At 39.8% G+C, this 24,301-nt stretch overlaps 1 protein-coding gene across 4 annotated transcripts in view; it reads right to left on the bottom strand.

The window, feature by feature from the left end:
- The window catches only part of LOC139998493 (E3 ubiquitin-protein ligase MIB1-like), a 442,477-nt gene that overhangs the window by 350,935 nt on the left and 67,241 nt on the right, over window positions 1–24,301 (bottom strand). For all 4 annotated transcript variants that reach the window (XM_072023073.1, XM_072023071.1, XM_072023072.1 and 1 more), the window contains exon 9: window positions 6,641–6,792. In XM_072023073.1, coding sequence (XP_071879174.1) covers window positions 6,641–6,792 — 152 coding nt within the window. The remainder of the gene's footprint in view (window positions 1–6,640; window positions 6,793–24,301) is intronic.

Raw genomic sequence — 24,301 nt, 5'->3', positions numbered from 1 at the left:
AGCTGTTTCAGCTAACCTCGGGCGATTCCATTTCTAGCCAATAACAAAGCTTCATATCCCGCTACTTTCACGACACACAGGGCAAACTTTGCGCAGTTTCTGCAGAGCAAATCCTAATCTTCGCAAAGCCGTGGCTGCATCGGGCGCGTTTTGACGTAGGACGGTCATCGTTCGACCTTAATTCGAGGGTGCATACAGAGGGGCCGAAGGCAGAAGCACGGAAAACGAGGGAAGTTTCGCCGGCAACCCCCCGGAGAACGTGGCTTACAAAGCGGACTGGAGAAAGAGAAGCAAGCGGAAGGGAGCTGCACCGGGAGGGCAGGAAATTACGTCTCCGGACGTCCGTTCGTTCGGCTTCAGAGCTCTCTCTGCAACACAGGACTCGAGAGGAGCTGGCTGGCTGGCTGGCTGGCAGCTCCTTCACAGGCCAAGGAAAAGAGACACGGCAAGGCCGAGAGGAAGCGCCAACACTGGAGAAAGAGAATCGGCTACGAGAAAGAGAGAGAGAGAGAGACTGATTTCGTCCCTGACCGGGAACAAGAAGGAGGAGGAGAACTGGGAAAGGAGACGAGTACGCCACGAGGTCGTCGAGAATCCTGACCTGACTCTGCAGCTTAGAATATCGTCGAAATTCACCTTTATTTAGCGTCAACGCAGCGGATGTAACGAGCGCGAAGACGACCACTATTTTCCACGTTCCAGCTGATTTTAGGTTTAAGCTTGGGCTTACGCCTGGCGACGTCCTCTTGCGTCGATTGAGGATCGATAGCGAGCGGGCAAGTTGGAGATTGAGAAGAAATTTGAAGATGTTTTTAGATATTAAGCTTGTTGTAGATACGGTAAATGGAGGTAAAAGTCAGGTTTCTCGTCTTTTATAGAAGCAATGAAAATTATCAAAACTATCTTTTCATTTGATCTTGAGATTATTTATGTGCGTTCGTCATCCTCTTAAACATTTGAAAGAATTTCATAACGTCTAACGTATGCAGACTAGTATTAATGAAATTAAAATAACATAGTAAATAGACTAGAATAATTTGTTTCTTGCTAAACACTGTGCACTTCATCCACCAATTCTAGAAAGACTTTTACCATACTTTCTTTATCCATCTGACACTAAGATCTTGAGCGACTAATCGTTTCCTTGACAACACCGTTACATCATTAGTTTCGAAAGAATTATTTTTCTTACTTTGTACTGTTCCATCATTTCACAACATAAAGCTACTTCCAAGGTCTCCTGATGATAACCGATCAAAGAACGGGGATATAAAAATATGTGATAAACGGAGATATAAAATATTATCCAAGCTATGCATATCGAATCATAACCCATTAATCGTACTTCACGAAGGCGATTATTCTAAAAAAAATTCAGAGGAAACCGGGATGATGGATCTCCGGTAAAGTCGTGGAATCGATTAGAACGATATCCAACTCGAGCGAGTGCTGATAGGACGCGAGCGGAATGTTTACCCGGTTCTCGACTCGCACTCGGCGTACACGGAGTTAGAGAAAACTTCATTAGCTTTGAGCACTTACTTCCCTTGCGAACTACCTCGCTGTGTGAATTAGTTTCAAGACACACTTCATCCATTTGCTGTGGCGAATCGGACCGCGAGCAACCTTCCAACCGAAATCTTGATCGTTCACCATCCTGACTTTCATCGATTCGTTCTAGTGGCTGACTATTGAGCGTTAGGATCATTTATCAAGTCGCTTCATAAGTATAGTTACTCGGGGGTGTGCTTCTCCGCAAGAGAAGTAGATCTCTGATATTTCTTCTCCCTATTTTCGACTTTCTTCTCTCCTTCGTTTTACATGTGCTAGGTACTTTAATTCGTTTCTTTAAAATTGTTAGCTTCTTTAGATTGAAACGATAATCCAATAACTAGTAGTTGAAATTATATACAGTTAACGTAAGTCCTATAATTCACAACACTTTTGCAGTGAATGGAATGAATGATAATTTTATAAATTCTTTTTCTTAAATCGATCAAACAATTTAACAAGTTATACGTACATTCTCGTTTATATATTCGGAAACACGATTAACGTTTTAAATTAGAAAATCGATCTTTCGTTTGGGAAAAAAGAAAGAGAGGAAGAACTTTAAAAATCGTTTAACGGTAGAGTTTCTAACACTTGAAAAATTTCACAGTAAACGAAACTTATAATAAATGATGGCTCAGTGTTCGGTTTTACTCTCCACATTTTCCTCGCTCCAAAAAATATAACAGTAAAGTTTCTATCACTTGAAAATTTTCGCACCAAACAAAACTTATAATAAACGATAGTTCGGTGTTCAGTTTAGCTCCTCACTTTTCCACGACTTCCTCAAGGTACAATAGACTACTTTTAACATTAAAAGTCATTCGTATTACACATTACACTCGCATCTTGTACCATGTAATTTTAACCGAGAATTTCAAGATGAAATAATTATTCTAAAATGTTACCATTTTTCCAAAGCTCGACGCGTATTCTACATAGAACTACCTCGTATGAATCAATATGGAAGATTTTTTTTTATTATTATTATTTAATTTGTACTTTACAATTCGTCCAGCCGGACATTTGGTAAATTTTTCTAACTTAATTGCTAAATAACATGTGGATGGCTACCCCCAGCGGGATACTATCTTCGAGAATATGGAAGATGTACACTCAGGAATTCAGCTCCGATAATCACCAAACTTAGAAACATTGACCATGACCATGCTCGCCACGTTCGTTAACAATTTCTCCTCGCTGAAGAATGGATGAGAAATGGAATTACTTAAAGAACGACCCGGTGCAGATATCTTAAATCATCCGCTAATCTAATTCCAGGTTCGTTTCGCGCCAGGTAATGCGTTTCTGCGTAATGTCACGCTCGATTTTCACGCAGATACAGGTACCTGATGGCTGGTCTATGGAAGCCGTTGTCGACAGGAAAGACGAAAGAGAAAAAGAGAACGAGCAGTGGAGAGAACGAGATAGAAAAACAGGGTAATAGGTTCCCTTTGAAATACATCCTCCGGTCGGTGATGCGGCACATACATCTTCCCGCGGTAATCAGCGCCCTCCGGTTTAAAAGCAACGAAGGTAGGTAATATCCGGAGGCGATAGACGCGGATGCGAAAACCCGGTCTCGCAGACACCCTCTATCCCCGGCTTTGCACCATGAAAACCATCCCCTTGAAATCTACCCCCAGCTAACCGCAGATCCACCGCGGATCCACGTCTATGGGTGTGCAAGCGTCTTCTTTTTTTTTTTCTGCCGACTAACTTGATCGACTGTTCGAAATCGAACGCCTGGCGAGCTCTTCGATAAAGAAAAATGATTAACCACTTACGCTTCTGGGTCAAGTTGTATTCCACGTTCAACCTACATTTCGCTTCTATGGGAATATATACTCGTAATTTGACGTTACAGCTTTCTGTAATGGATTATAGCTTGGTGCGAAATATTCATTTCGAACATTCTTCTTTCTTAAGCTTAGAGTTATCGAGTAGTACGAGCGATGATAAGTAGAATATTAATGCGTTTATAGGAAGTTTGATGGTGCAGAAATGCACAGAACGCGCACGATATGTAATAATATACCTGAAACGATTGGAAGTATATAAATATTAAAGTATTGAAGGGAAAAAGTAGCTGCAGCATTTTCGGTAATTTCGCGCAAATGGATCGACTATGATGCGAGGGATTGAATCGAGTCGACGTGATGTATTCAATTAACGTAATACAGTGAAATTCACGAACCATTATACGCGTTAGTCGGCTATGAGCCGTCGTGTCTCACTTGCTCAAGCATGTTCATTGTTTTCGCTTTTCACGATCTGGCAACTCGATATGAAAGCAAATATTGCTCTATTTACAGTGACATAAGATCGTAAATTGTTCTTTTTGCTGGAACGTTTCGAAATTACACTATCCAAACTTGACATTTTACTATCTATCTAGATCACTGTGAATTTCCCTTGGTTTATCATAATGCAGGCCAAATTTATAATTCGTTCGAATTACCAATGACTTTGTAAACGACGATTCGTAATGTTTGAAGTACAAATATCGCCTATAGTAAAATAAAATAGATAATGTTAAATATTTAACGGTGGTGATATATTATGAAACTTCACCGTGTATCGTACGTTCTACGCTACATAAACATGGACCTACTGTAAATAAAGTGGAACGTTACGTTAAAATACTAACATTAATCCTCTGTTAATCTCTTCTCTGTCACTTCGAAGTTATATAACGTTGCTTATGTCAATAATCCGATTGTAACAGTCATTAGTTCTTGATTCTTTCACCGTACTAAAGCTATAACGAACGTCGATTTCGTTTATTCAGGAGCAACGAAAAGGGCAGTTATAAAGAATGAAAATGGTTTCTGCAGAATTTTTAATGGCCATTAGTAATTTCAAAAATACAAAGTTCCGTGCAGAACAGAGATAAATAAAAATAATACAGCAACCAAGTTGCCTAAAATTCTACCTTCATTGTGTAAATTGTAAATTAACGCGTAACAAAAACATCAGACATTTGAAACAAGGGCGTAGAAAAAACAGTTAAAAGCGAGCAACTATACGATAATTTTATATACGTAGAAAGGAGCGAAGGAAAAAGATTTTCGAACGAAATTCTCGTTGATAACGAGACAATTCCAGGACGCGGATGTCCGCCGAAACAAAAGCTGCCATCGCGATAATCGTTTCCTTTCTACCATTCTACGAGTTCTCGCACCATTGAACCATTGCTTTTTCCATTCGACGACAGAAATTTGTCTGTTATTTCGACGAGCAACATCGCAACAGAGAGCGTGGTAACGCGCGAATCGCTGACACCGAGAGCTTGAAAGTAGGTACCTCGTAATTGCGATTGCAGAACTACTATGCGCATCCGGTGTCTGCATTTTCCATGGCCGGAAACGGGCATGAAACGTGACAGGGGAAGGGGTGTACTCGCGAGAGAAAGAGAGGAAGAGAAAGAGAGATAGTCTCATTTTCGAGTTCTTCAACAATGGCACAACTTGACTCCGGTTTATTAAGCAAAAGACAAGAATGTACATGACTGTGCAATAAACTTTTGTAGTCCTTGTCAGTGTTGAGTTAGATGTATGAGAATTCATTACAAATTTAAATATAAATGGAATTAAAGTAATATTCAAGAGGAATATTTAATATTTTTCCGTAACGAAGTAGCCGCTTTAAATTTTTAATCCAAACCTCGTGATAAATTTTCTTCGTTGTTTATAGCGTTGAATACAATGTACCGGAAATATCTTTGCAAATGTGATAAAAGTAAGTGCAAGCATCCAAATTTTTCTCTATCCTGTGACAGTTTATTACCAGATTAATCCTACCTTTCACGACCTTACGTTTTCATACTATTCTCCTGATATAATTCAAAGTTTAAAAAATTGATCAGCGATAGAGGAGTATGTTCTTAAGGGGAAATAATATTTCAAGAACCTGATCGAAGGTAGATATTATTCCGAGGTACTAGCTATCATTCCAAGAACTCCATCAGTGTCTCGAAGTAACAGAGGCGAGCAAACCTCGAAGATCCTCGAGATTGTAACAGATGAAATTGAACAGAAGGGCGGCGACTGCTGAGAATTGGAGTAAAATTAACTCAGTACCTCGCCAGAATGTCCGACTCGATTAGACTTCGAGAGACAACTAGCTCGGAAGCACCTGTGGTTCGACGTTCTTTCATGATTTGTCGAACAAGAGAACAAAGCCGAAGAGCGATTGGATACGGCGCCTTAAAATCCTTCTCGGGTTTTACTTGAATCTTCGTTGAAGATTCATAGATACTCATTGACATATCGATTTAACGTCGCTGTATACCTTACAATTTGGATTTATGCGAATGACAACGTCACATCAAATCGACATTCGAGGCAGACTCCATTCAATCTTTAATCCGGATTCGCTCAAACATCTAATGAAAAATCATTCGAACAAGAAACGTTCAAACATTCTAACGTCTATATTACACGAAGACTCGTTCGCTGGTAAGACTACGCTCACAGCTACAAGAGTTGTTTTACTATCACAAATCGATGTCGATCAGTTTCCCAAAATAACATGCATATGTATTTAGATATCATGTGTAAATGAACAATTGCCAATAAACATTCAGTCACAAGTTCGATGATACTTTAAGCATTTTATATATCTTTGTTACGTGTATTGTGCGGATTCCTGGACCTTCGTATTCCCCATAAACGCATAAATTCATAAACGAAATTGATGAATTCTCCTTCCGTCCCTAACGTAACTTCAAAACCTTCAAATCTCTTCGTCGCGTGTCAATCCATACACTCTAATCATTCGTTAGAAAGAAAATGCACTTTGTAACAAGAAAATACAGCTCAACATCCCCAATAGTGATACCAACACCTATTGTGTAAAAATCGAAAAATTATGGCGAAGAGAGAGGGCGAGACTGTCTTGACCCATCAGCTATAGAAATACAGCCGGCTATTCTTAATTGTCAGGCTGTTTAGAGCAAAGCCCTTTATCGTTCTATTCTCGGTAGCGGTCGGTTCGGGCGGTTAAATTCTACCGCCGACAGGGACATTCAACATGGCGCACAGTATCACGGACAAAAGCGTAAGCATCGAAAACGCGAGCTACTTACCTTGGGTTTCCACGAAGAGCGGCGTGGTGCAGAGCGTTGAAGCCATTGTTGTTCGTGAGGGTGATGTCTGCAGCATGGTCCAACAAGTCAGCCAACATGTCATCTCGTTTCTTAGAGATCGCATCGTGAAGGGGAGTGTCACCTTCGGAATCCTAGAAACGAAGGAACAGCTTTCACTTACAGGGTGTCGTACACGGTTTTTTCGTTAGGAATCGATTACTCCGGACAAAGGATCGTGGGTCTTTTCTGGTTAAAACAGAGGGTTCTTGTTCGGAGAGGACACTTGTATTCTCGCAAACGGATTATTTTTTGAAACCCCGGAAATCAGGAAATTTTACAAAGAAACGTATTTCTTAATATTAGAATTAGTAACTTATATTGCATAAATATGTTTGGTATATTATTTTACTTTATAATAAAATTTTATTTTGTTTAAATATATTATTAAATTAATTTTCGTTTAAATATTAGGTTGTCCGAAAAATGTCTTTCTTTTTATGAGGAAATAATAGACGCACAACGTTCTTTGTTTTACATTATTTTGCCGAATTACGTACGATCCATTTTGTTCTGTTGAGATAAACACCGTGACATTTCACAGACTTGGTTTCACGTTTGTATGAAAGTGCACTGTTGTAAAAGACACGTTTGCGAAAGAAATACGTTTCTCGGACAATCTAATATATTATTTCGGAAGCGACAATTTATATCAATTTTGCAAAATGTATGTATTTTCAATATCTTGTGATTTCTACGTACATTATCAAGTTTGTTTCGAACATCGTGAATACGATCATAACGATTGCATTTTATTATCGTGTTAACAAAATTTCTAAATGTTTTGCCACACGTAATATGCTCATAAAAAATTTCTGTAAGTATCCATCGTAACACACCACTGTGTGCGCGTTGCCACGTCCCAATAGACGAATATGATACGAGTATTATATTGGAACACTTGTATTTTCAAGAAAAATATTATTTCTTAAATTCTGGAAGGAGATGAGAATACGATAATGCAAAAATAAATGTAGAGACTTCTCTTCGTACATATCATTTACCTCTTCAACAACAACAGACTGCAGGGAACAGGAGGCTGCATTATATTTATACTGTGAAAGAGAATGTCATTCAGAAGCCGTAGGAACAGGAAAGAAATACCTTTATCCTAGCGCGTGCTTTCTGCTTTCAATGTAAAAATAGAAAGTAAAGTTCAATGTAAAACAGAAATTTTTCTTCGCGCTTCGGTATATAGTGCATAGAGGTTTTCTTCGCGATACATTATTCATATTTCAACAAAAAAGAGTGCTTTTACAAAACGCAAGAACCTGCACTCCATTTACGTCAAGCAAGATATTCTTTTCAAAGAAGTAAGGAAGCAATCCGTAGATATTATTTTTATAACTTTGTTATTACTATTTATTGCTTACTTATTCCGTTCCATTCCGAATAAATTATTTCCGTACACTTTGAATATTTTCCATTTGTAACACGTGTCTCCAATTTCCTACAACTCCGAATTCTTTCAACTCCATTTACTGAGAAAAACGCCATAACTAAGAAACACGCGAAACTATCTAAAAATTATTTCGCGTATTAATTTTCGATAAAATTCGAGCTTCACAATTTATTACAACGTAGCGCTCGATATTTAATTTCATAATAATAAAAGATAGAAATATAAATACACTCACTTTTGAAAATGTTAATAATTTACTTCCTAAGAATTTTGTCTTCCATTATTACACACGCAAAAACTTTTATTCTAAATTTTATTCGCGCGTGAAGCGATCTCCCACCAATTTTCCACTCCTCCCTAATCGAGACCTAACCAAATGCAAATACACTTGACGAGTTGTCAAGCTCGACTTTCTCGAAAACGAAGCTTCCAAAGCAATTTCGTTGTTCTTTCGTATCCGCTTATTTCGAGTCATAGAATCGCCCTGACTTGGTTCGTACCACGAGTTTAGTCCCGAACGGTGCATAACAGACTTTACGAGATTAGTTGAATTACTGGAAACGGGTTGGTCGTACTTTAAAGATGCGCGGCACTCGAGAAAAATTCAGGGCGGCGTGGTGGGTGCTGGCGGGCCAGTGGCATCCGAGCCGGCTGCGTAAATAATAGGACATCAGGCACAGATACTTTATGGGATCAGTTGGAAAAATCCTTTGTATAACTCCAATAACCGTGGAGGATAAATCTGCCGGCGCTGTCGAGAACCGGCGGTGCTATCTCGCGCTATAAATGCTGGCCATGCGTCACGCCACTAGCTGAGAGCGCAAGAGAAAGAGGCCGAGAGGATACGACGAGGAGGGGCGAACGGCGGACAGAGAATGAAAACCAAGAATGAAAAAGAAGCTTTCGAAAGGGGTGCGAGGAAAGGGTACTAGAGATTGAGGTGAAAGTAGATATTTGGAAGAAGGAAAGTGGATGAGAAGAATGAGGCAGAGAGCGGCGTGTGTGTGCGAATGGGAATTGTCCGAGGATTGCACGACAGCCACGAGACCCTGTTTTATTTACCTGATCGCACCATCCTGACCATCATTCTCGCCAACGTTATCGAGCCACGAGGGCTGATCGGTGCACGATGCAGACCAGCCGTTAACTCCACCAGCTTCCTTTCTACTTCCATGAACTGCAATTAACGGATCGCGATCGAATTAACGAGCGTAAAGAACACAGTCCAGGGAAAACAATCGTATGTACGCGGCTGACCGATGAACAGGACTCGCTTCACTTCTACCGATACCTGTCGACATTGTAATTTGCTTTCCTTCGGTCGTTTTTCATCCTTCTCGTGGCGCTTACCGGTGTTTTCCGACTTCGTCGCGAGTCGCGATCTCCTTTCATGACAACATGCATCGTAATAGTCAAATAATTTGCGGTTTAATCTTTCTATACGCGTAGAAGTATGTCTTTAGTAATGTACGAGAATTTAGTTTTATTTAATAAAGAAATATAACGATAAATTAGAATGAAATAAATAAATACTAGAGTTCTTCGATTAGAGATAATCATGGTGATTATCTGGGGAGCAATAACTCGCAGGTTGGAAACCCGCTGAAACTTCTTGTCAATTGCATTAACGCTCGATGTTGGCTATACGTAACGTTGTACTGGTATAAGTCGTTAATTGACTAAGTATAGGTACCTTTTTTCATATTTATAGAATTAGTTAAAAAAGTAACTATGTAAACGCGTTTTGAAAGAATTTTGAAAGAATTCTATCTTGTCATTTATAGTTAATTGAACAGGTTGTAGATGATACGAAGTATGAAACATAACACTGCTAGTCGAAAGTTTAAAATTACCTACTTAGCAGCATTATGGAATTTTTTGCAAATTTTTTACGCCGACAGCAATTCACCTCCTCTGGACCTAACTTTTTCGCTTTAAATTTCACTTCTAAAAATTTTCACTCAAGACTTAGGAAACTTGCCTCGCGGCGCAAGGCTTACGTGTTTATCAGGTGCGCCAGAAAAAAACTATTAGAAAATTCTAAAAATTCAATCTCAGCAATCACCTACTTAACTCCACAACGAAATCTGCATGCGCACGCGCACAGCTAAATTATCGATATAATAAATCCATGAGAATTCATACGATAGTCAATACTTTCCAACTAAATTAAAAATATTTCTATCGCTAGAACCATAAAAATATTTCTATATCAGATCACACGATCCGGTTTATTTTTCAGGTGTTTACTTATCCATTAGCCAAAAATCGATTACCAGACAATTGCTTATCGTTCCAAGTACTAAAAAGGATTCGAATCTCTTGAAAATGTAAAAATCCTGAAAAAGATCTCAAAAAAATGGATAAAAGCAAAAACACGAACGAAATAAGCTTCTGTGTAAATTCTCCGACTGCTGGTATGAAAACTAGCAAGTTAAATTCAAACGTGACCGTCGCGAAGGAGAATCGAAGCGATCGCTTTTCGTGAAAAATTTTGCGATCGTGTTACGCGAAGGACACGAAGATCGAGCAGGAGCTCGAGGAAATAGCAGAGCTCGTCTGGACACTTTCAATTTGTGACACTGTCACGCGTTCGTCCGCCCTCCCTATTCTCGTTCCACGTCGTTCCTTTCACTGGGAACGTAGCGCAACCCTTTTGCCATCACGAGCCACCTGCTTTCCCGACCGTTTCGCCCTCGTTTACCAAACGACACGCGATTCGTATCCCTCCGTGCCGCAGCTTTCGCACGTGCAACTTTCGAAAAAGCTTAATTCCGCTATTTCTTCCATCGATTTTCCTTCGACCCTCGCTCCGCCTTTCCTTATAGCCCTAGCTGACCGACCATCTTGCGCTTTTCGATCGTCTCGATTCTCCTCGCCTCCGGCTCGTCGATTCTTCCTTATCGGTGACAAACGCCGGAAGATTTGTCAGATATAAGAAGTACAAACGGTTAGCGACGAGCTTTATCGGGACTCTGTATGGCCTATTAAGCTCACGGTATTCCCCTTTCTGCCAGATAACTGATTTCAATGCTATGTTCTAGTTTCCGGGTAGAATCTTTGTGCAGGCAGACCTTTCGTTTGACAGAATTAATAAATTCGATGGCAATGATACGATCGAGGCTGAGTTACAAAGATCGTTATGATAATTGGTATTGAACTTTGGTATGTCGTTGGCGAAACGATCATTGTAGAACTCATTCTGTAATCTGCGGTGGAAGTTTCTACAGTTCAGAAAGTTAAGGTATCTTTTCGTTGAAATATCGCGTTAAGTTTGAAGATAGAAGCGATGAAGATGCGAGATTTAAAGCGGTATCGTAGCTTGGATTTGTGTATATTGCTCGGAATTTGCTCCAACGTGCAAAGTGGTGTCCTTCATAAAATAATATGATATCTGTTGGTTGAGATATCTTTTGATTGGAATTTTTAATAATTTAATTATTTCTTATAAGCTTTATAGGAAAGTGGATAAAACGATATATATTATTACGGTTTACGTTTACTATATAGAATGTAAGTTTTTTTACATTTTATTGATCAAACATGCTTAAAAAGTCTATTATTATGTTTATGAAGATTTATATCAATTATCATGTAGTTACTGTTATCCAAGTTCTTTTCTAATAACAGTCATAAAAACTTTACCGCGTCATGGAATGATTAAATATTTACACTGAACATGGCATTTTTAACATTTTAAGCCAGCAGTGCCCCAACTATCGTTAATCACGTCCAAGTAACAATTTACTATACGTCAAGATCTCGAACCCACAATCAAACGTGATCATAATTAATCGTCTAAATTGCCATAGTATACACATTTAGCAGGCAATGTTCTTCAAACAACCGGTTACGAGATCAAACGCGAAAATTATATCGGTACAAGACCGCGTAAACATTTGGTAGAGCTAACTAGCCGTTTTAACGTGTTCGGCAAGAAACTGTCGTCGTCACGAAAACGTCTGATTGGACCACGACCAAACGTCAGAACGTATAGAGGGATCTCAGAGAGTAGCACGACCGTGTGTACGTATCAGGTGAACGAGTCGGGAAAATGAGAAAAGACAACAGCAACAACACAGCGGCAAACCGGTCAGAGCAGTGTGGATTACAATCAGTGGCAGTGTCGGGGGCCACCGAGAAGCGAAACGACGACGACGACGGCGACATCGACGACGGGGACACGCCGAGTCGAAGCGGCTTGATTGCACCGCAAATATTGACGTGGCTAATTCTCTCTCACCCCGTTTACCTATCGAAGGTGACGAGCTACACTAATGAGGGCTTTAAGATGTCACCAAGATGCTAGGCAAACTCCAGTTTGCCCGCCGCGTCGTCGAAAATCGGAACGTTCGTAACATTTCAACGTTTTACCCGGATTTCTGATTAACTTTCTACAGATTAGGATTTTCCTTGGTAATCAAAAAAAAGAAGGTAATTAATTGTATCGTATCCTGTGAAAATAAATCGAGCTTTTCAGGCACGATGATGTTTCAGATTGCGCAGCTTTGCTTCGTGTAGAATTATTTATAATTTCCTTAATGAAATTTTTCTCTTCCATCGTTATAAGGCCACTAATGATACCCCGCTAATTACGAGGAATTAATAATTATCGTTGTATTATTATATAACGCCACTCGTAATTAAACGGGTCGTTAAATCGATTTTCAATTTTCCGGACAACCTAATAGAATTGATTGACAATATATTATAATATATTGAACTTTAAAATAGCTTTTTCACGTATAATTGTCATATTTTTCAACTGTGGTATTCGCGCGAGTCGTTCAAAAGTCATACCGATCAGCTCCATAAATTCAAAGGTACAGAAAAGCGATGACGTTACGAACGCTGTTTTCTTAAATTTGCCCTGGAATTTGCTATCGCTTACGTCGCTCTTTTCCAGACGAATAAACTTACCGAAGTAAGGCGTACGTTCCCTGAGAATTGGATATTAATCGCGTACTTCAATTAGCGAACAGTTGAATTGATCGCTTCAACTTCCAAACGGCTCATATAATAAACACAATTACCATTAGTGCAATCAAGGCTGATCCATTAAAGCTCCTACATAGCTTCAATTGCAGGGGCGGGCAAACAGGCATCGCTAACGGTAAGCCAGAAGGATACTTATCCCCCCGATTCAAACTTAAAACCTCCTTTCTCCCATGATTCTTATCAATCCTAACGTGGTACACGCGCGCGCACACACGCGCCCCAAGGAAATCCAGGAATAATCCGCCACCGTACATCGGCTAAGCTCAACCGCTATTTTACAGAGGCGATCAATAGTGATTTCAGCCAAGATACAGGGCCACGCTGAAAGGACGGATGAAGGCGGCCGTCGAAGAGAAGAAAGAGAGAAAGGTTGCAACGAGGAAGATCAGAGGAAAAGAAAGAGAGAGACATAGAGAGAGAGAGAGACGGAGAGAAGGTGGAAAAAGGGGAAGAAGGAAGGAAAGAACGGGGACGATCTTCCGCCTCCTTCGTTACCTCGTCTGGCCTCGTCTCAGCAGAGACGAAGAGAGGAGTTGGAGAGGCAACACACAGTTCTGAGAAGATAATGCAGACCGTGAGAAAACGGAGGAGCATCCCCAAAGTCCGCGTCCGCGCTTGATTGCAACGAACCCTTCCCGCCCGTTTCCAGTTCTTACTTTTCAGCACGAGCTTCCTCCCTTTGGTCCGATGCACCTAACTGGAACGGGATCAACCAGTCTATAGGTGGCTTACAAAGACACCGACCCGAACGCCGGTATGCGGGTCGTGTAGCGAGTTCGACGCCTACGGTGAAACACGAGCGCAATGGGTGCAAAATCCACCCCTTCGGTGACGCACATCGGCACAGCTAAGAACAAGAACCGTCCGACGACTCGTTATGTCATCCTCGTGCCCTGACTGGTTATTCGATTTGTCGCGATTTTCATCCACCTGTGAATTTACCACCTTTGAAGGCTACTGGCCATCGATTATCGAGTTACAGTGGACGTGTAGACGCGCGAATTGTTCTTTGGGAAAGAAGTTGCGCAGCTTCAACGGACGCTAGGTATACGAATACGAGCAACTAAGCGTATGAATTTGTACGCATGTGATTATACGCGCGCGAATTGCTCGCCGAATGCTCCACGAACGCTGATTTTTCAGAGACAATACGCGATAACAAAACTGGCGTTTGCTATTGTCGATTATGGTAGAATTATTTTGATACTTAACGAACTCTGTGACTCCAGACTGTTTCCTTTCTGATAGATTAAATCGATAAGATCTTTTTCGAGCTATAAGTATTAATGCGCGAATTATTTATAAATAAAAAACTTACGTACTATGAATAGTAAAATATATTGCTATTGACAATCAAAATAAATAATGGATACAGATAACAGATAATTAAAATTTGAAGCTTACTAATTTTATAATCGAAGGATATACAGTAAGTGCTCCTTCGAATTATAAATTGGCAAATTCGATTCCATTATGATTATTACAAATCGATGAAAGTATAAGGATAACCTATAAACTATAAACTGAAGGACCTATAAACGTAACGCGGGCAAGATTATTCAACAATGTAAATTGTACGCGTACGTGAACCTTAAACTTCAATAGAACAAAGCTACAATCACATATAAGAATTAACTCGATCAACTTTCTTTCCTCTTAACAAGAAAAGGAAACATATAAAATTATTAAATCCGTACGAAACGCAAAATTGCCGAAATATCACGAACGAGTACGCGTAAAGTTAGAGACGCGCGTTGCATACGTTGTCAAGTTGTAATCACGATAGGCAAGTGTCACGTTGATTTCACGCCAAAACGTATGTACGCGCATACAAAGGGGACTATGGCGTTATGTATGACCGCGCGACGTATATATCGAGCAGCACGAGCTTCTCTACCTGGTGAACACCGGGTTAGTTCGGACGACACACTCGTACACAGCAGCGCGTGGCCGCATAATGTTACGTTTATACCTGACATTCATCATTAGCCCCGCTAATTTATGTTGAACACGAATGGTTCGGGCGAATGGGCTAATTAATATAAATTGCCGCCACGAGGATTACACGGCCGACCAGCGGCGCCGTGATGCAATTCATTGTGTACTTTACGAATCGGCCGAAAGCCGATTAAGCCTGCCAAGTTACCACTGACGGACGTGCAAATATTCTACCCTCCTACACGATGAAGTTAACCCTGGACAGACAGGGTACAAAAGCTCGCGAGATCGATGCACGGATCGATCGTTTTGCTAAACGCTATTGAAGCAAGACCATATCGAAAGGCAGCATTTACGCGCAACAACTTACTTATACCGTGTGCCGAATATGGATTTTGATATCGTGCGAATTTACTTTAGACAAACTGCACGAACGTTTAGAGAATTAGCAATTCAAGCATCCGTAAGAACGTAAATTGCTTGTTACGTGAAGCGAGTGAATGATAAATTGAAATCTTCGGAGAGAAGGAATAATCGCGTATACGTTGAATAAATTCGATCGAGTATACAGCTCGCTTGTTCTCGATCAACGACGTTGGGAAAATAACCGTAACATTTAGGGTCAGTTTTAAGCTGAGTTTTACTTAATTTTAATGTATTTAGTTTTAATATTTATATTGCATATCTTAATCGCTAAATACCATCGCCAGTCTTCGAAAATTAAATAATTCGACTTAATTTAACGAACAACGAGGATTTGTAACGTTTTAGAAGGATGTTTAACATAAATTTGAAATCACGTATCCGTGATATGTAACAATAAGAATTCGTTCGTATTTTATAAAATATTTCTTAAGGTGAAAAATATACAGTTAAATCGAAAATGACCAAAAGAACGCGTACCAAAGCATTGAATACCTTCGCATTCATTAACAACAGTATAATCTTCGCCTAATAACGAGTAAGGTCTATACATTTCGGTGGTCCCTTCCTACTAACTTTTTATCGCCAGCACCCTCTCACTAATTCAACCACATAAACTTTTATGGCGCTATCTGTATACCAAATCTTCCACTGCTCTTTCCTCTATACATATAGATTACACAGTAAGTAGTATATACATAAAACAGGATAACGATAGAAAAACCAATCATCGAGGGAAAAGGGAAGAGGAAAAAGACAGAGAGAAGCGAGGTGGAAAGAGAAGATGCAAAACGTGGGACGAACCAGGAACTGACCACGTGCAGCAGTTCAAAATTACGGCGGGAATCGATAACCCAGTTCCTCCAAGGATGGCCGCCGCATCGCGTCGTGGATAGGCGTCGACGAATGCGATTCGCTGAATCGAAACATCGTGATGAGATCGTTTTTTCCGAGCACGTCGTACCCGGGGTCCCGGTTTGCGCTTTATGGCAGTCGGTTCCCCTCCAGGTACCGTGTACCGAAGGTAGTATTAAAAAAAAAAAAAAAAGAAGAAGAAGGAGAAGGAAAGATGAAGAAAAAGGTGGAAGAGAACAACGGGAGGAAAATGAAAAAAATAGGGAGGGAGAAAGGAAAATTGGACTCAAGAGAATCTAATATAGCCGACTGTTAAACCGTACCAGAGTAAAATGAAAGGAGCATAGTAGAGGAGTAAAGCGAAATGAAGAAACGCTTTAAACGAAAAAACGTCTTTTCGAACGCGACCGGCTCGGAAACTCTTTACCATTTTCACGATGATATTACACGCAGATATCGCCGCGGAGATGTCCCTTTTCAAATGCTCCCGCAAATGTGTTCGTTCTATCGGTAACATCTCCCGCTGGTCAAGTTCCTCGTCGCGTCTCGGTGTTTAGCTCCTTGATATTGGCTCGATCAATGTCTTAATTTTACGGAAAATGGTTACTCGAAATGGAGATGTGTACGAGAAACCCTTAAACCTGGAAGATCGGATAGCAGTAACATTGAAGGCACGTCGATGTCACGCAGAATGTACATTGATGAATTTTGTTGTAACCGGCCAACAATTTCCTTTTCAAAAGACCAAGAAATTCCTTGTTTATCGATACACCAGCGATTATTACATAAGATATTGATGTTAATTTATTTTGGATTAGATATTAAGTATATCTTGAATCGCTCGTGATTTTGTTCTACAATTTTTAAAAGCATTTTGTAACCCTCCGGATGGGAATATATTTTTTTCAAACTCCCTAGGGTAAATTGGTTCGTTTCTGTTCAATGGTCAACGTTTCCACTGTTCTAGACTTTCCAGATACTAAAAAAAATTCCGCGGTACTCGTCAATGTTTCTAGTATATCATCAACAATCGCTCGTTAAATCAAACGTGTAAAACTTGTTATTTTATGAAAAATGCCAGTGGACTGACTTTCACCATCGCGATTCTCAGCCATTCCATTGTTTCGATACATGTATGAGATACGTCGCAAAAAATAAAAATGCCCATAAAATGTTCCATTAAGCGATAATCATTGGACAGGCGCAAAAAGGTAACGTCGAAGAAGAAGGGTAAATTATCTCGATAAGCGTAGTATTTCTGAGAAAAAGATAGTTCATCGTGAGATCGATATCACTATCTTAGAATCGACTAAGAATCCCAGGAGCATAGGAACGCTATCGCCTATCAAATTCATGCCGGGATCGGCAACATTTTCGATCTAGTTACACTCTCGGCTCTGACGATACGTGACGATACTGTTAACTCTGGAAAGAAATCGCGGAGACGCCTCTCTTTTCCTCGAGTACGCGACAAGAGGGCCGACAAAGGAGCCAAGGAAACAGCTTTTGCATAATTCTGGCGAAACGTACGGAGAAAGTTCGCCGGCATTGCACGCGCAGGACAAAATTTAATTTAGCCAGGCGAGTCGAAAGAGAGCAGAGTGGCGACGAGCAAAGCGTAGAATAGCGGCGGTCACAACAATAACTTTGGAAAACCCTGTCCTACCCTTCGCAACCGCAACCACTCGTTGCTTATTGCTTTTAGTATTAACTCACCCCTCGCCCCATACAACTCTTCTCCTTGTAGGATCGTTCTTTGTCACGACAGAAAGCCAGGACTTTATTCTAACCTGTAATAAGTTGTTCCTCCCGAGTCTCTTTCTTCGTCATCCCCCTCTTTATTCCGCTATTCCTTTACATTATTTTTTTTTATCCTTTTTTTCAGTAGGTTGGTGAACTAGTTTTACTTCTTTCGAAGGGTTTCATGGAGATCGGTTGTTTGAGCACGTGACACGCGAAGTTCTCTGGCTCGATTTTTATGGAGAAGAAAATTACGAAGATGGAGCAAAATATTGTTGATGGTCAGTTTAAACGAGCGTTGGGAACGATATGAAATTTTCAGAAAACTTAAAACAATATTTTGACGAAACGACGACAAGGTCTAACAGCGTTAGATTCTTTCGTACAAATATATGGAAGACAAAGTTCGGGCGAGAGAACGTATCATTTCGGATGATTTGGCGGCAACAGAGGATCCTTCAAACGTATCGCCGCTAAAAGAAATATGAAAAATAGTTGCTATACCATATAGAAAATTAGCGAGCCTTTGCATTCAAGCCAGAGGATGTTCTTTCGATTAATTAATCGTATTACGAATGATTCCGATGTAGAAAATTGTACAGAGAATATGTATAATAGACAAGAATATACAGAACCTACTTACATCTTGTTTTTATAACGTGTACGTAAAATATAAATTTTAAAAAATACAAAAAAACAATTGAAACATAACATTTCGATAATGTCGATAATCTTTCAACGAGTTAAACTTCGTAATTGCGACTTATAGTTAGGCTATAATTTTTTATCTGAAAAGTGTAGCAAAGAATTCAACACATTTCACCAGAGCAACGTTAGGGGTGAAATGGAAATCCACCTTCCAAAAGCAATATAACCTTCTAATCCGCAATAACAATAAATTAAGCCGGGAACGTGCACGACATCGCCGGATAGTTTCGCGAACTGGAAAATCAGTTGGCAGAGTCGCATTCTCGGCGGTGCATCTTCTTCCAAGTGTTTGCACTGCCAACAGTGAACGACGATATCATCCATCAAGGTAGTGGTTTAGCATGCTCTTGTCAGTCCTTTCTGTATCACACAGGTCCGCCGCTCAGTCGCGAACACCGGGCAAACTCGTCATCGTGTCAACGTCGATCAAACCATCAAAATATCATCGAGTAGCGGAGGAACGCCTAAAGCAACGAGCACTATCATCCATCAGAGAATCTTTGTCACATGTAAACGCCATTTCTCTTCTGGTCTGTGCGCGATGCAACGACGATCGATACCAACGCTCCTCTCCCTCTCTCGCTCTCTCTCGCTCTCTCTCTCTCGCTCTCGTTTGTTTCCCCTCACGTCCTCGTTCTATTCAGCTGCATATGTCGCCGAACATGCTCGCTAATTCGGCACATTAATCACGCATTGCTTATGGATACGGTTTAAGGAAGGATCGCATCGAATTGTAAATTTCGTTCGTCCGTTGCCGCCATACCGCCGCCCGAAAACAGAAATGAACCGTGACCGCGACGTGGCTCCGCGTTCTATTTTGCAATATCGATTGATTCATGGAGCTTGGATACGTCGTATGATCGTGAACCTTCGTTTGCAAATCCAAGGAGTAAAAAGAGAGAAACGCACTGTCCGCGATATTTGCTTTCAGTTTAAGTGTTTTGAAATTCGGAAACAAGAATCGCGATCCATATTTACATTGGCGAATCGAAAGAATGAAAAAAGAAAGAGCAACCTGCCGTCGACGATGTTTGATTCGGGTTTATTTAAATGCTTCCAAGTGGAATAAAAATTCTGATCGATCTTGCGCAAAGATACTGGACAAGATTTAAGAAGAGAAAATATTTTATGATTTCACGAACGAATATAGGAATTTTCCTTTGCGAAAGGTAAAAGGAAACCAGGGTAAAGGTAAACAATGAAGCAAACTGAAGTATTATTTCGTACTACTACATATACGTTAAACAAAATTATACGTTTACCTCGTTTTTATTATTTACTCGCATTAAAACTATCGACTATGAAAAATACACGAGAAATATTCCTATCTCGCATCAAATTTTACATTATTTACGTAAATAATGAATTATTGAATTTTATAAAAGAAAAGGAATACTTATTATTTGAAGAAAATTTATATAATAGGTAATTACAAGAAGTATCTCGGAATAATCAATTATGCTACTGCATTATTGATTGTATTTATATTATGTTCGCTTAATATTTAAAAATTAAAAATTTAATATATAAAATATTTAATTCTTCATTTACTTTAAAGGTAATATTTTAATATAATTTTTAAAATAATTTAATTTTACAAATTCATGCAATATATTACAGTATCCCCTTTTATCGTACGAAAAACAATAAAATTAATAATAAATGCAGCCAGTAAAACTAAATGTCTAGTTTAGAAGAGGATAATCTTCTATCTCTCATCGCAACGACGTTCGTTATATACGTACATCGATATTCCAACATCCATGTTCGCTGCACATTTGAGAGTAAGTGTACTTGAAAGAAGAGCAGAATTCCGTCTAGAAATCCGTCGCAGTTCTCGCTAGTGTGCAAGATATATGTTTGTAGGCCGCTACTAGATCCTTCCGAAACAATGGCGCTCTATAAATCGAACAGGGAGAGTGAAAAGCAATGAGATTGTTTGGAACGGATCTGTAAGCCATTCGAGGTGGCACCATGTGAAATATAAGTCAGAAACCGATCGAGAACCATTTCTCTCGAGTACCGAGTGGGTGGACTCCTTTACACACGTCGAGAACTGGCGCCGTTGAGAATACGAAAGAAACTATAGAACCACGAAAGCGTTCCCCGTAATGTAACGTTGATATATTTCCGAACAATACCATCGATAAGGAAAATTGTTGGATCGCTTGAGAGTTAGGAATTAAGATACCGTAACAATTTCTTCTCGTTTTAATTGTCTACAATTAACGAAATAATATTTTCTTTTCGTCTTTCACATAACTGACGAAATTTATGTAAATCGAAGATCGCTATCTTCCCTCTTTATTGACTTTCTTTTCATGGCGAATGATTTATACATTTAAAAAATTTCCAGTGAAATATAAGAATCTCGGTGTTTATGTTAAATAAGTAAAGATTCTTGGATTTCCAGTTCTAGAACGTGCGAGTGTAAGTACATAAGCGAATAATTTCCTCTGAAATAGAAAATCATTACATTCTTATTAAATTCGAATTATTTCGCCTCTGAGTGCATTCTGCGTTGAACTCCTCGAAATATCAAGGCCAAAACAATTCCAATTTTTACCTACAGAAGCCTACCAGCGCTGTTATATTTTCTTCGAAACCAAACGTATTAACAGCAAGAGAATTGAACCTCTTTCGAAATACCTGCAGATCTAAGCAGAATCTCGCAACGTTAAATCATCTAACTCAAAGATCTACGATACGAGTTATAAATTACAAAATAGAGCTCTCGATGAGAAAGTACGAGGAAGCGCGACGGTCGTTGAGAAGTTAAAGAGGACGAAGGAGGCGAAGATAGGTAGGGTGACCGGAAGTCTGGCGAAAACTCTTGCAAGGACCTGCTCACCGCGTACGTCACCGACAGCCGAGCACCGGCTGATTCGCGACGATGCTGCCGGCAGTTTACGGGTTCCCGGACCGACCATAACTTCGGCCCAGACAATTCATAAAGCGACCGAGCTGCGACCAGAGGAAGAAGGTGGAAAAGCGAGCGGAAAGATATCTTCGGTCGGCGTGGTTCGCTGGACTGGTGGTTTGGATGGGTGGATGCTTCTCGCTGGGTGGAGTCGCCGCCACCAAAGTGCTCTCTAAATTATTCTCTCGAGCGTCACGAATGGAGGGGTCTTGGAAAATGGAGCTCGACCCGGGCCAGAAGCGCTCGACGACTCGCGAGCCAGCGCGGAGAGGAGGCAGGGAAAAGAAGAATGAACGTCGGATACAGAAGCTTCATTGCTTCCGGTTGCTTACCACCACGGCTATAGTAACGCTGATTCTACCTGTACGAATTAATTTTCAGCCTGCTGGCCAGCAGTCGACGTGAATGCAGTGACAAATAGAGTGAGCTTCTTTGGTTGGTCCACCGGAGTTCCAGTTCAGTTTACCGCGCTATTATATGCACGAACATTAATTTGACGCTATTACTATTCTTGAATTATCTTCGATCTAACAGTGTTTTCTAAAATTAAAAGACATAATATAGGAGTTTTGAATCATCAGCTGTACTACGGAGTGACATATCCTAGTTGTATTTACACGAGATTATTTCCATTTATTACGCTATTGTACGTTTGCTTTTAGTTTGGTTTATCGTGATCTCTTATAAGTTTAAACGTTTCAACTTGTTAAAATCTTTGCATCATTTTTCCAATAGCACTCTTTATCGTTTTTGAATCAGCTGTTCTACGAATATCCTTAATCGGATTTATACACTATTGCCTGGCTTTATATTCTCACTGGTTGGTACCATAATACATAATCTTAATGATTGCGAGACATAATATCATCGTAGATCCTTCTATCCGTAATTTTCTAATTAAGCTGCAGCCTGTTTAAATACTATTAGTGTAGATAGTGTATCATCGCTATTCCACGATATAGAACGACAGTAGATAGATTGACACTTTGTCGTTAATTTTAATTGAATTATGCGTGACATAAAAATTTACCTCGTGAACAGATGTTTATGTATTTATAAGAAATTTGTACGTTGAAAAATTTATAGATAAAATTTAAACAATGTCCGAAGCGGAATACTTCAACTACTTTAGTTATGGCGTTTGAGGAAGCAAATATCTGTACAGATTTTACTTCTTTATAAGCTTTCATAAATATATGAATTTGTATAAATATCCGTAGCCTATAAATAACAAGAATCCTGTCTAAACCGAGTCAAACAAAATATTTTCTAATTGTAAGTCGAAACTAAACTACAAGAATAAAATCATAATTGAATGCATATTATAATTTGTCGAGAATTTAGCCATGGCATATATCCAAGACGTATCCCGCTATTACGGACGTTTCGATCCCTATAGCTTATGGATACGATTTACACATCCATGCGATTCTTGGTCCAAGTCCAAACCAACGTAATCCACTTCTCACGGTAACAATGCACCGGCAACCCCACAACACCAATGACCATAGATCCGAATTAAATCTTATTCCAGATATTAACATACAGTAAGATATACACGGATTATCCTCGGAATAACGCCACGAAATATTTGCTATCACCGTATACTTCCAAAATGAATACAAGTAGTATGCTATGCGTTATTTGTAAAAACTACAAGAAGATGTGAACTAACAGTAACTAATACTAACGAACAATAAAATTTGAATTAATTTTTATACGTAGTTATCACATTTGTATTTTAATACGAGGCGCGCCAACGAAATTTCAAAATGTTCCAAATCCAAATTCTTATATTAAATTAGTTAAATCGCGCGCTGTAATTTATAGCTCCATATGAAATTAAAGAAAAATTTGTATTTTAACACGAAGCGCGTTAACAAAATTTCAAGATGTTTCGTATAACGCATAAAGTCTTCTATGATAATCATAACAGAAACAAATCGATACCTATAATTTCGAAAAAGTCGATTTGCCATACTCTGCCTGGCTCACTCTGTAAAACACGATCGTTTGATTTGTCGCTTAACTTTTGATTCGGCATTGATTTGCAGGAAAGCGTAAATCTGTAATTCTCGCACGATACATCGACGACGATCGGACACGCAATGCCGTGACGCACACGCGACGCAATTTTTACTTCTGGATACGTCGCTGTTCTCAGACTTGTTAAGAAGCGAGGCAAGTTTACCGGCTTTTCCTCTATCGAGTCTGAGACGCCATTGCTGGGACCAGAACGTTCTCAGCCCCGTAACAGAGGCGAAAGCGAGCAACGAAAGTGGTCTCAGGCGGGTGAGCCAACCGGCGGACGGTAGAATGTGAACGAGATTAAAGTATTTGCAACTGCAAGAACAACGCGACGAGACTGTTAACCAGCGAACACCTTCCTGCCCCGTACTTCCCTATGTTTCTTCGACATTCGCAAAGTAACGCATTGTGCAACGAGAAACTACCAGCGATAGAAGAATAGTACTTTTACCTAATTTCCGAAGTTACATAAGAATTGTTCGTGCTCTAATTTGTGTCATGAAGAGTGGCGGATAAGTTTTCTCGTTTCAAGAGAATGCCAAAAATAGAGTATTATGAGAAATTGCAGTCGATAACATCACAGTACTTAAGG

Source organism: Bombus fervidus, chromosome 3, assembly GCF_041682495.2.
Source record: "Bombus fervidus isolate BK054 chromosome 3, iyBomFerv1, whole genome shotgun sequence".
In the NCBI taxonomy this organism is placed as follows: domain Eukaryota; kingdom Metazoa; phylum Arthropoda; class Insecta; order Hymenoptera; family Apidae; genus Bombus; species Bombus fervidus.
This window is presented reverse-complemented; position numbering and strand designations above follow the sequence as displayed.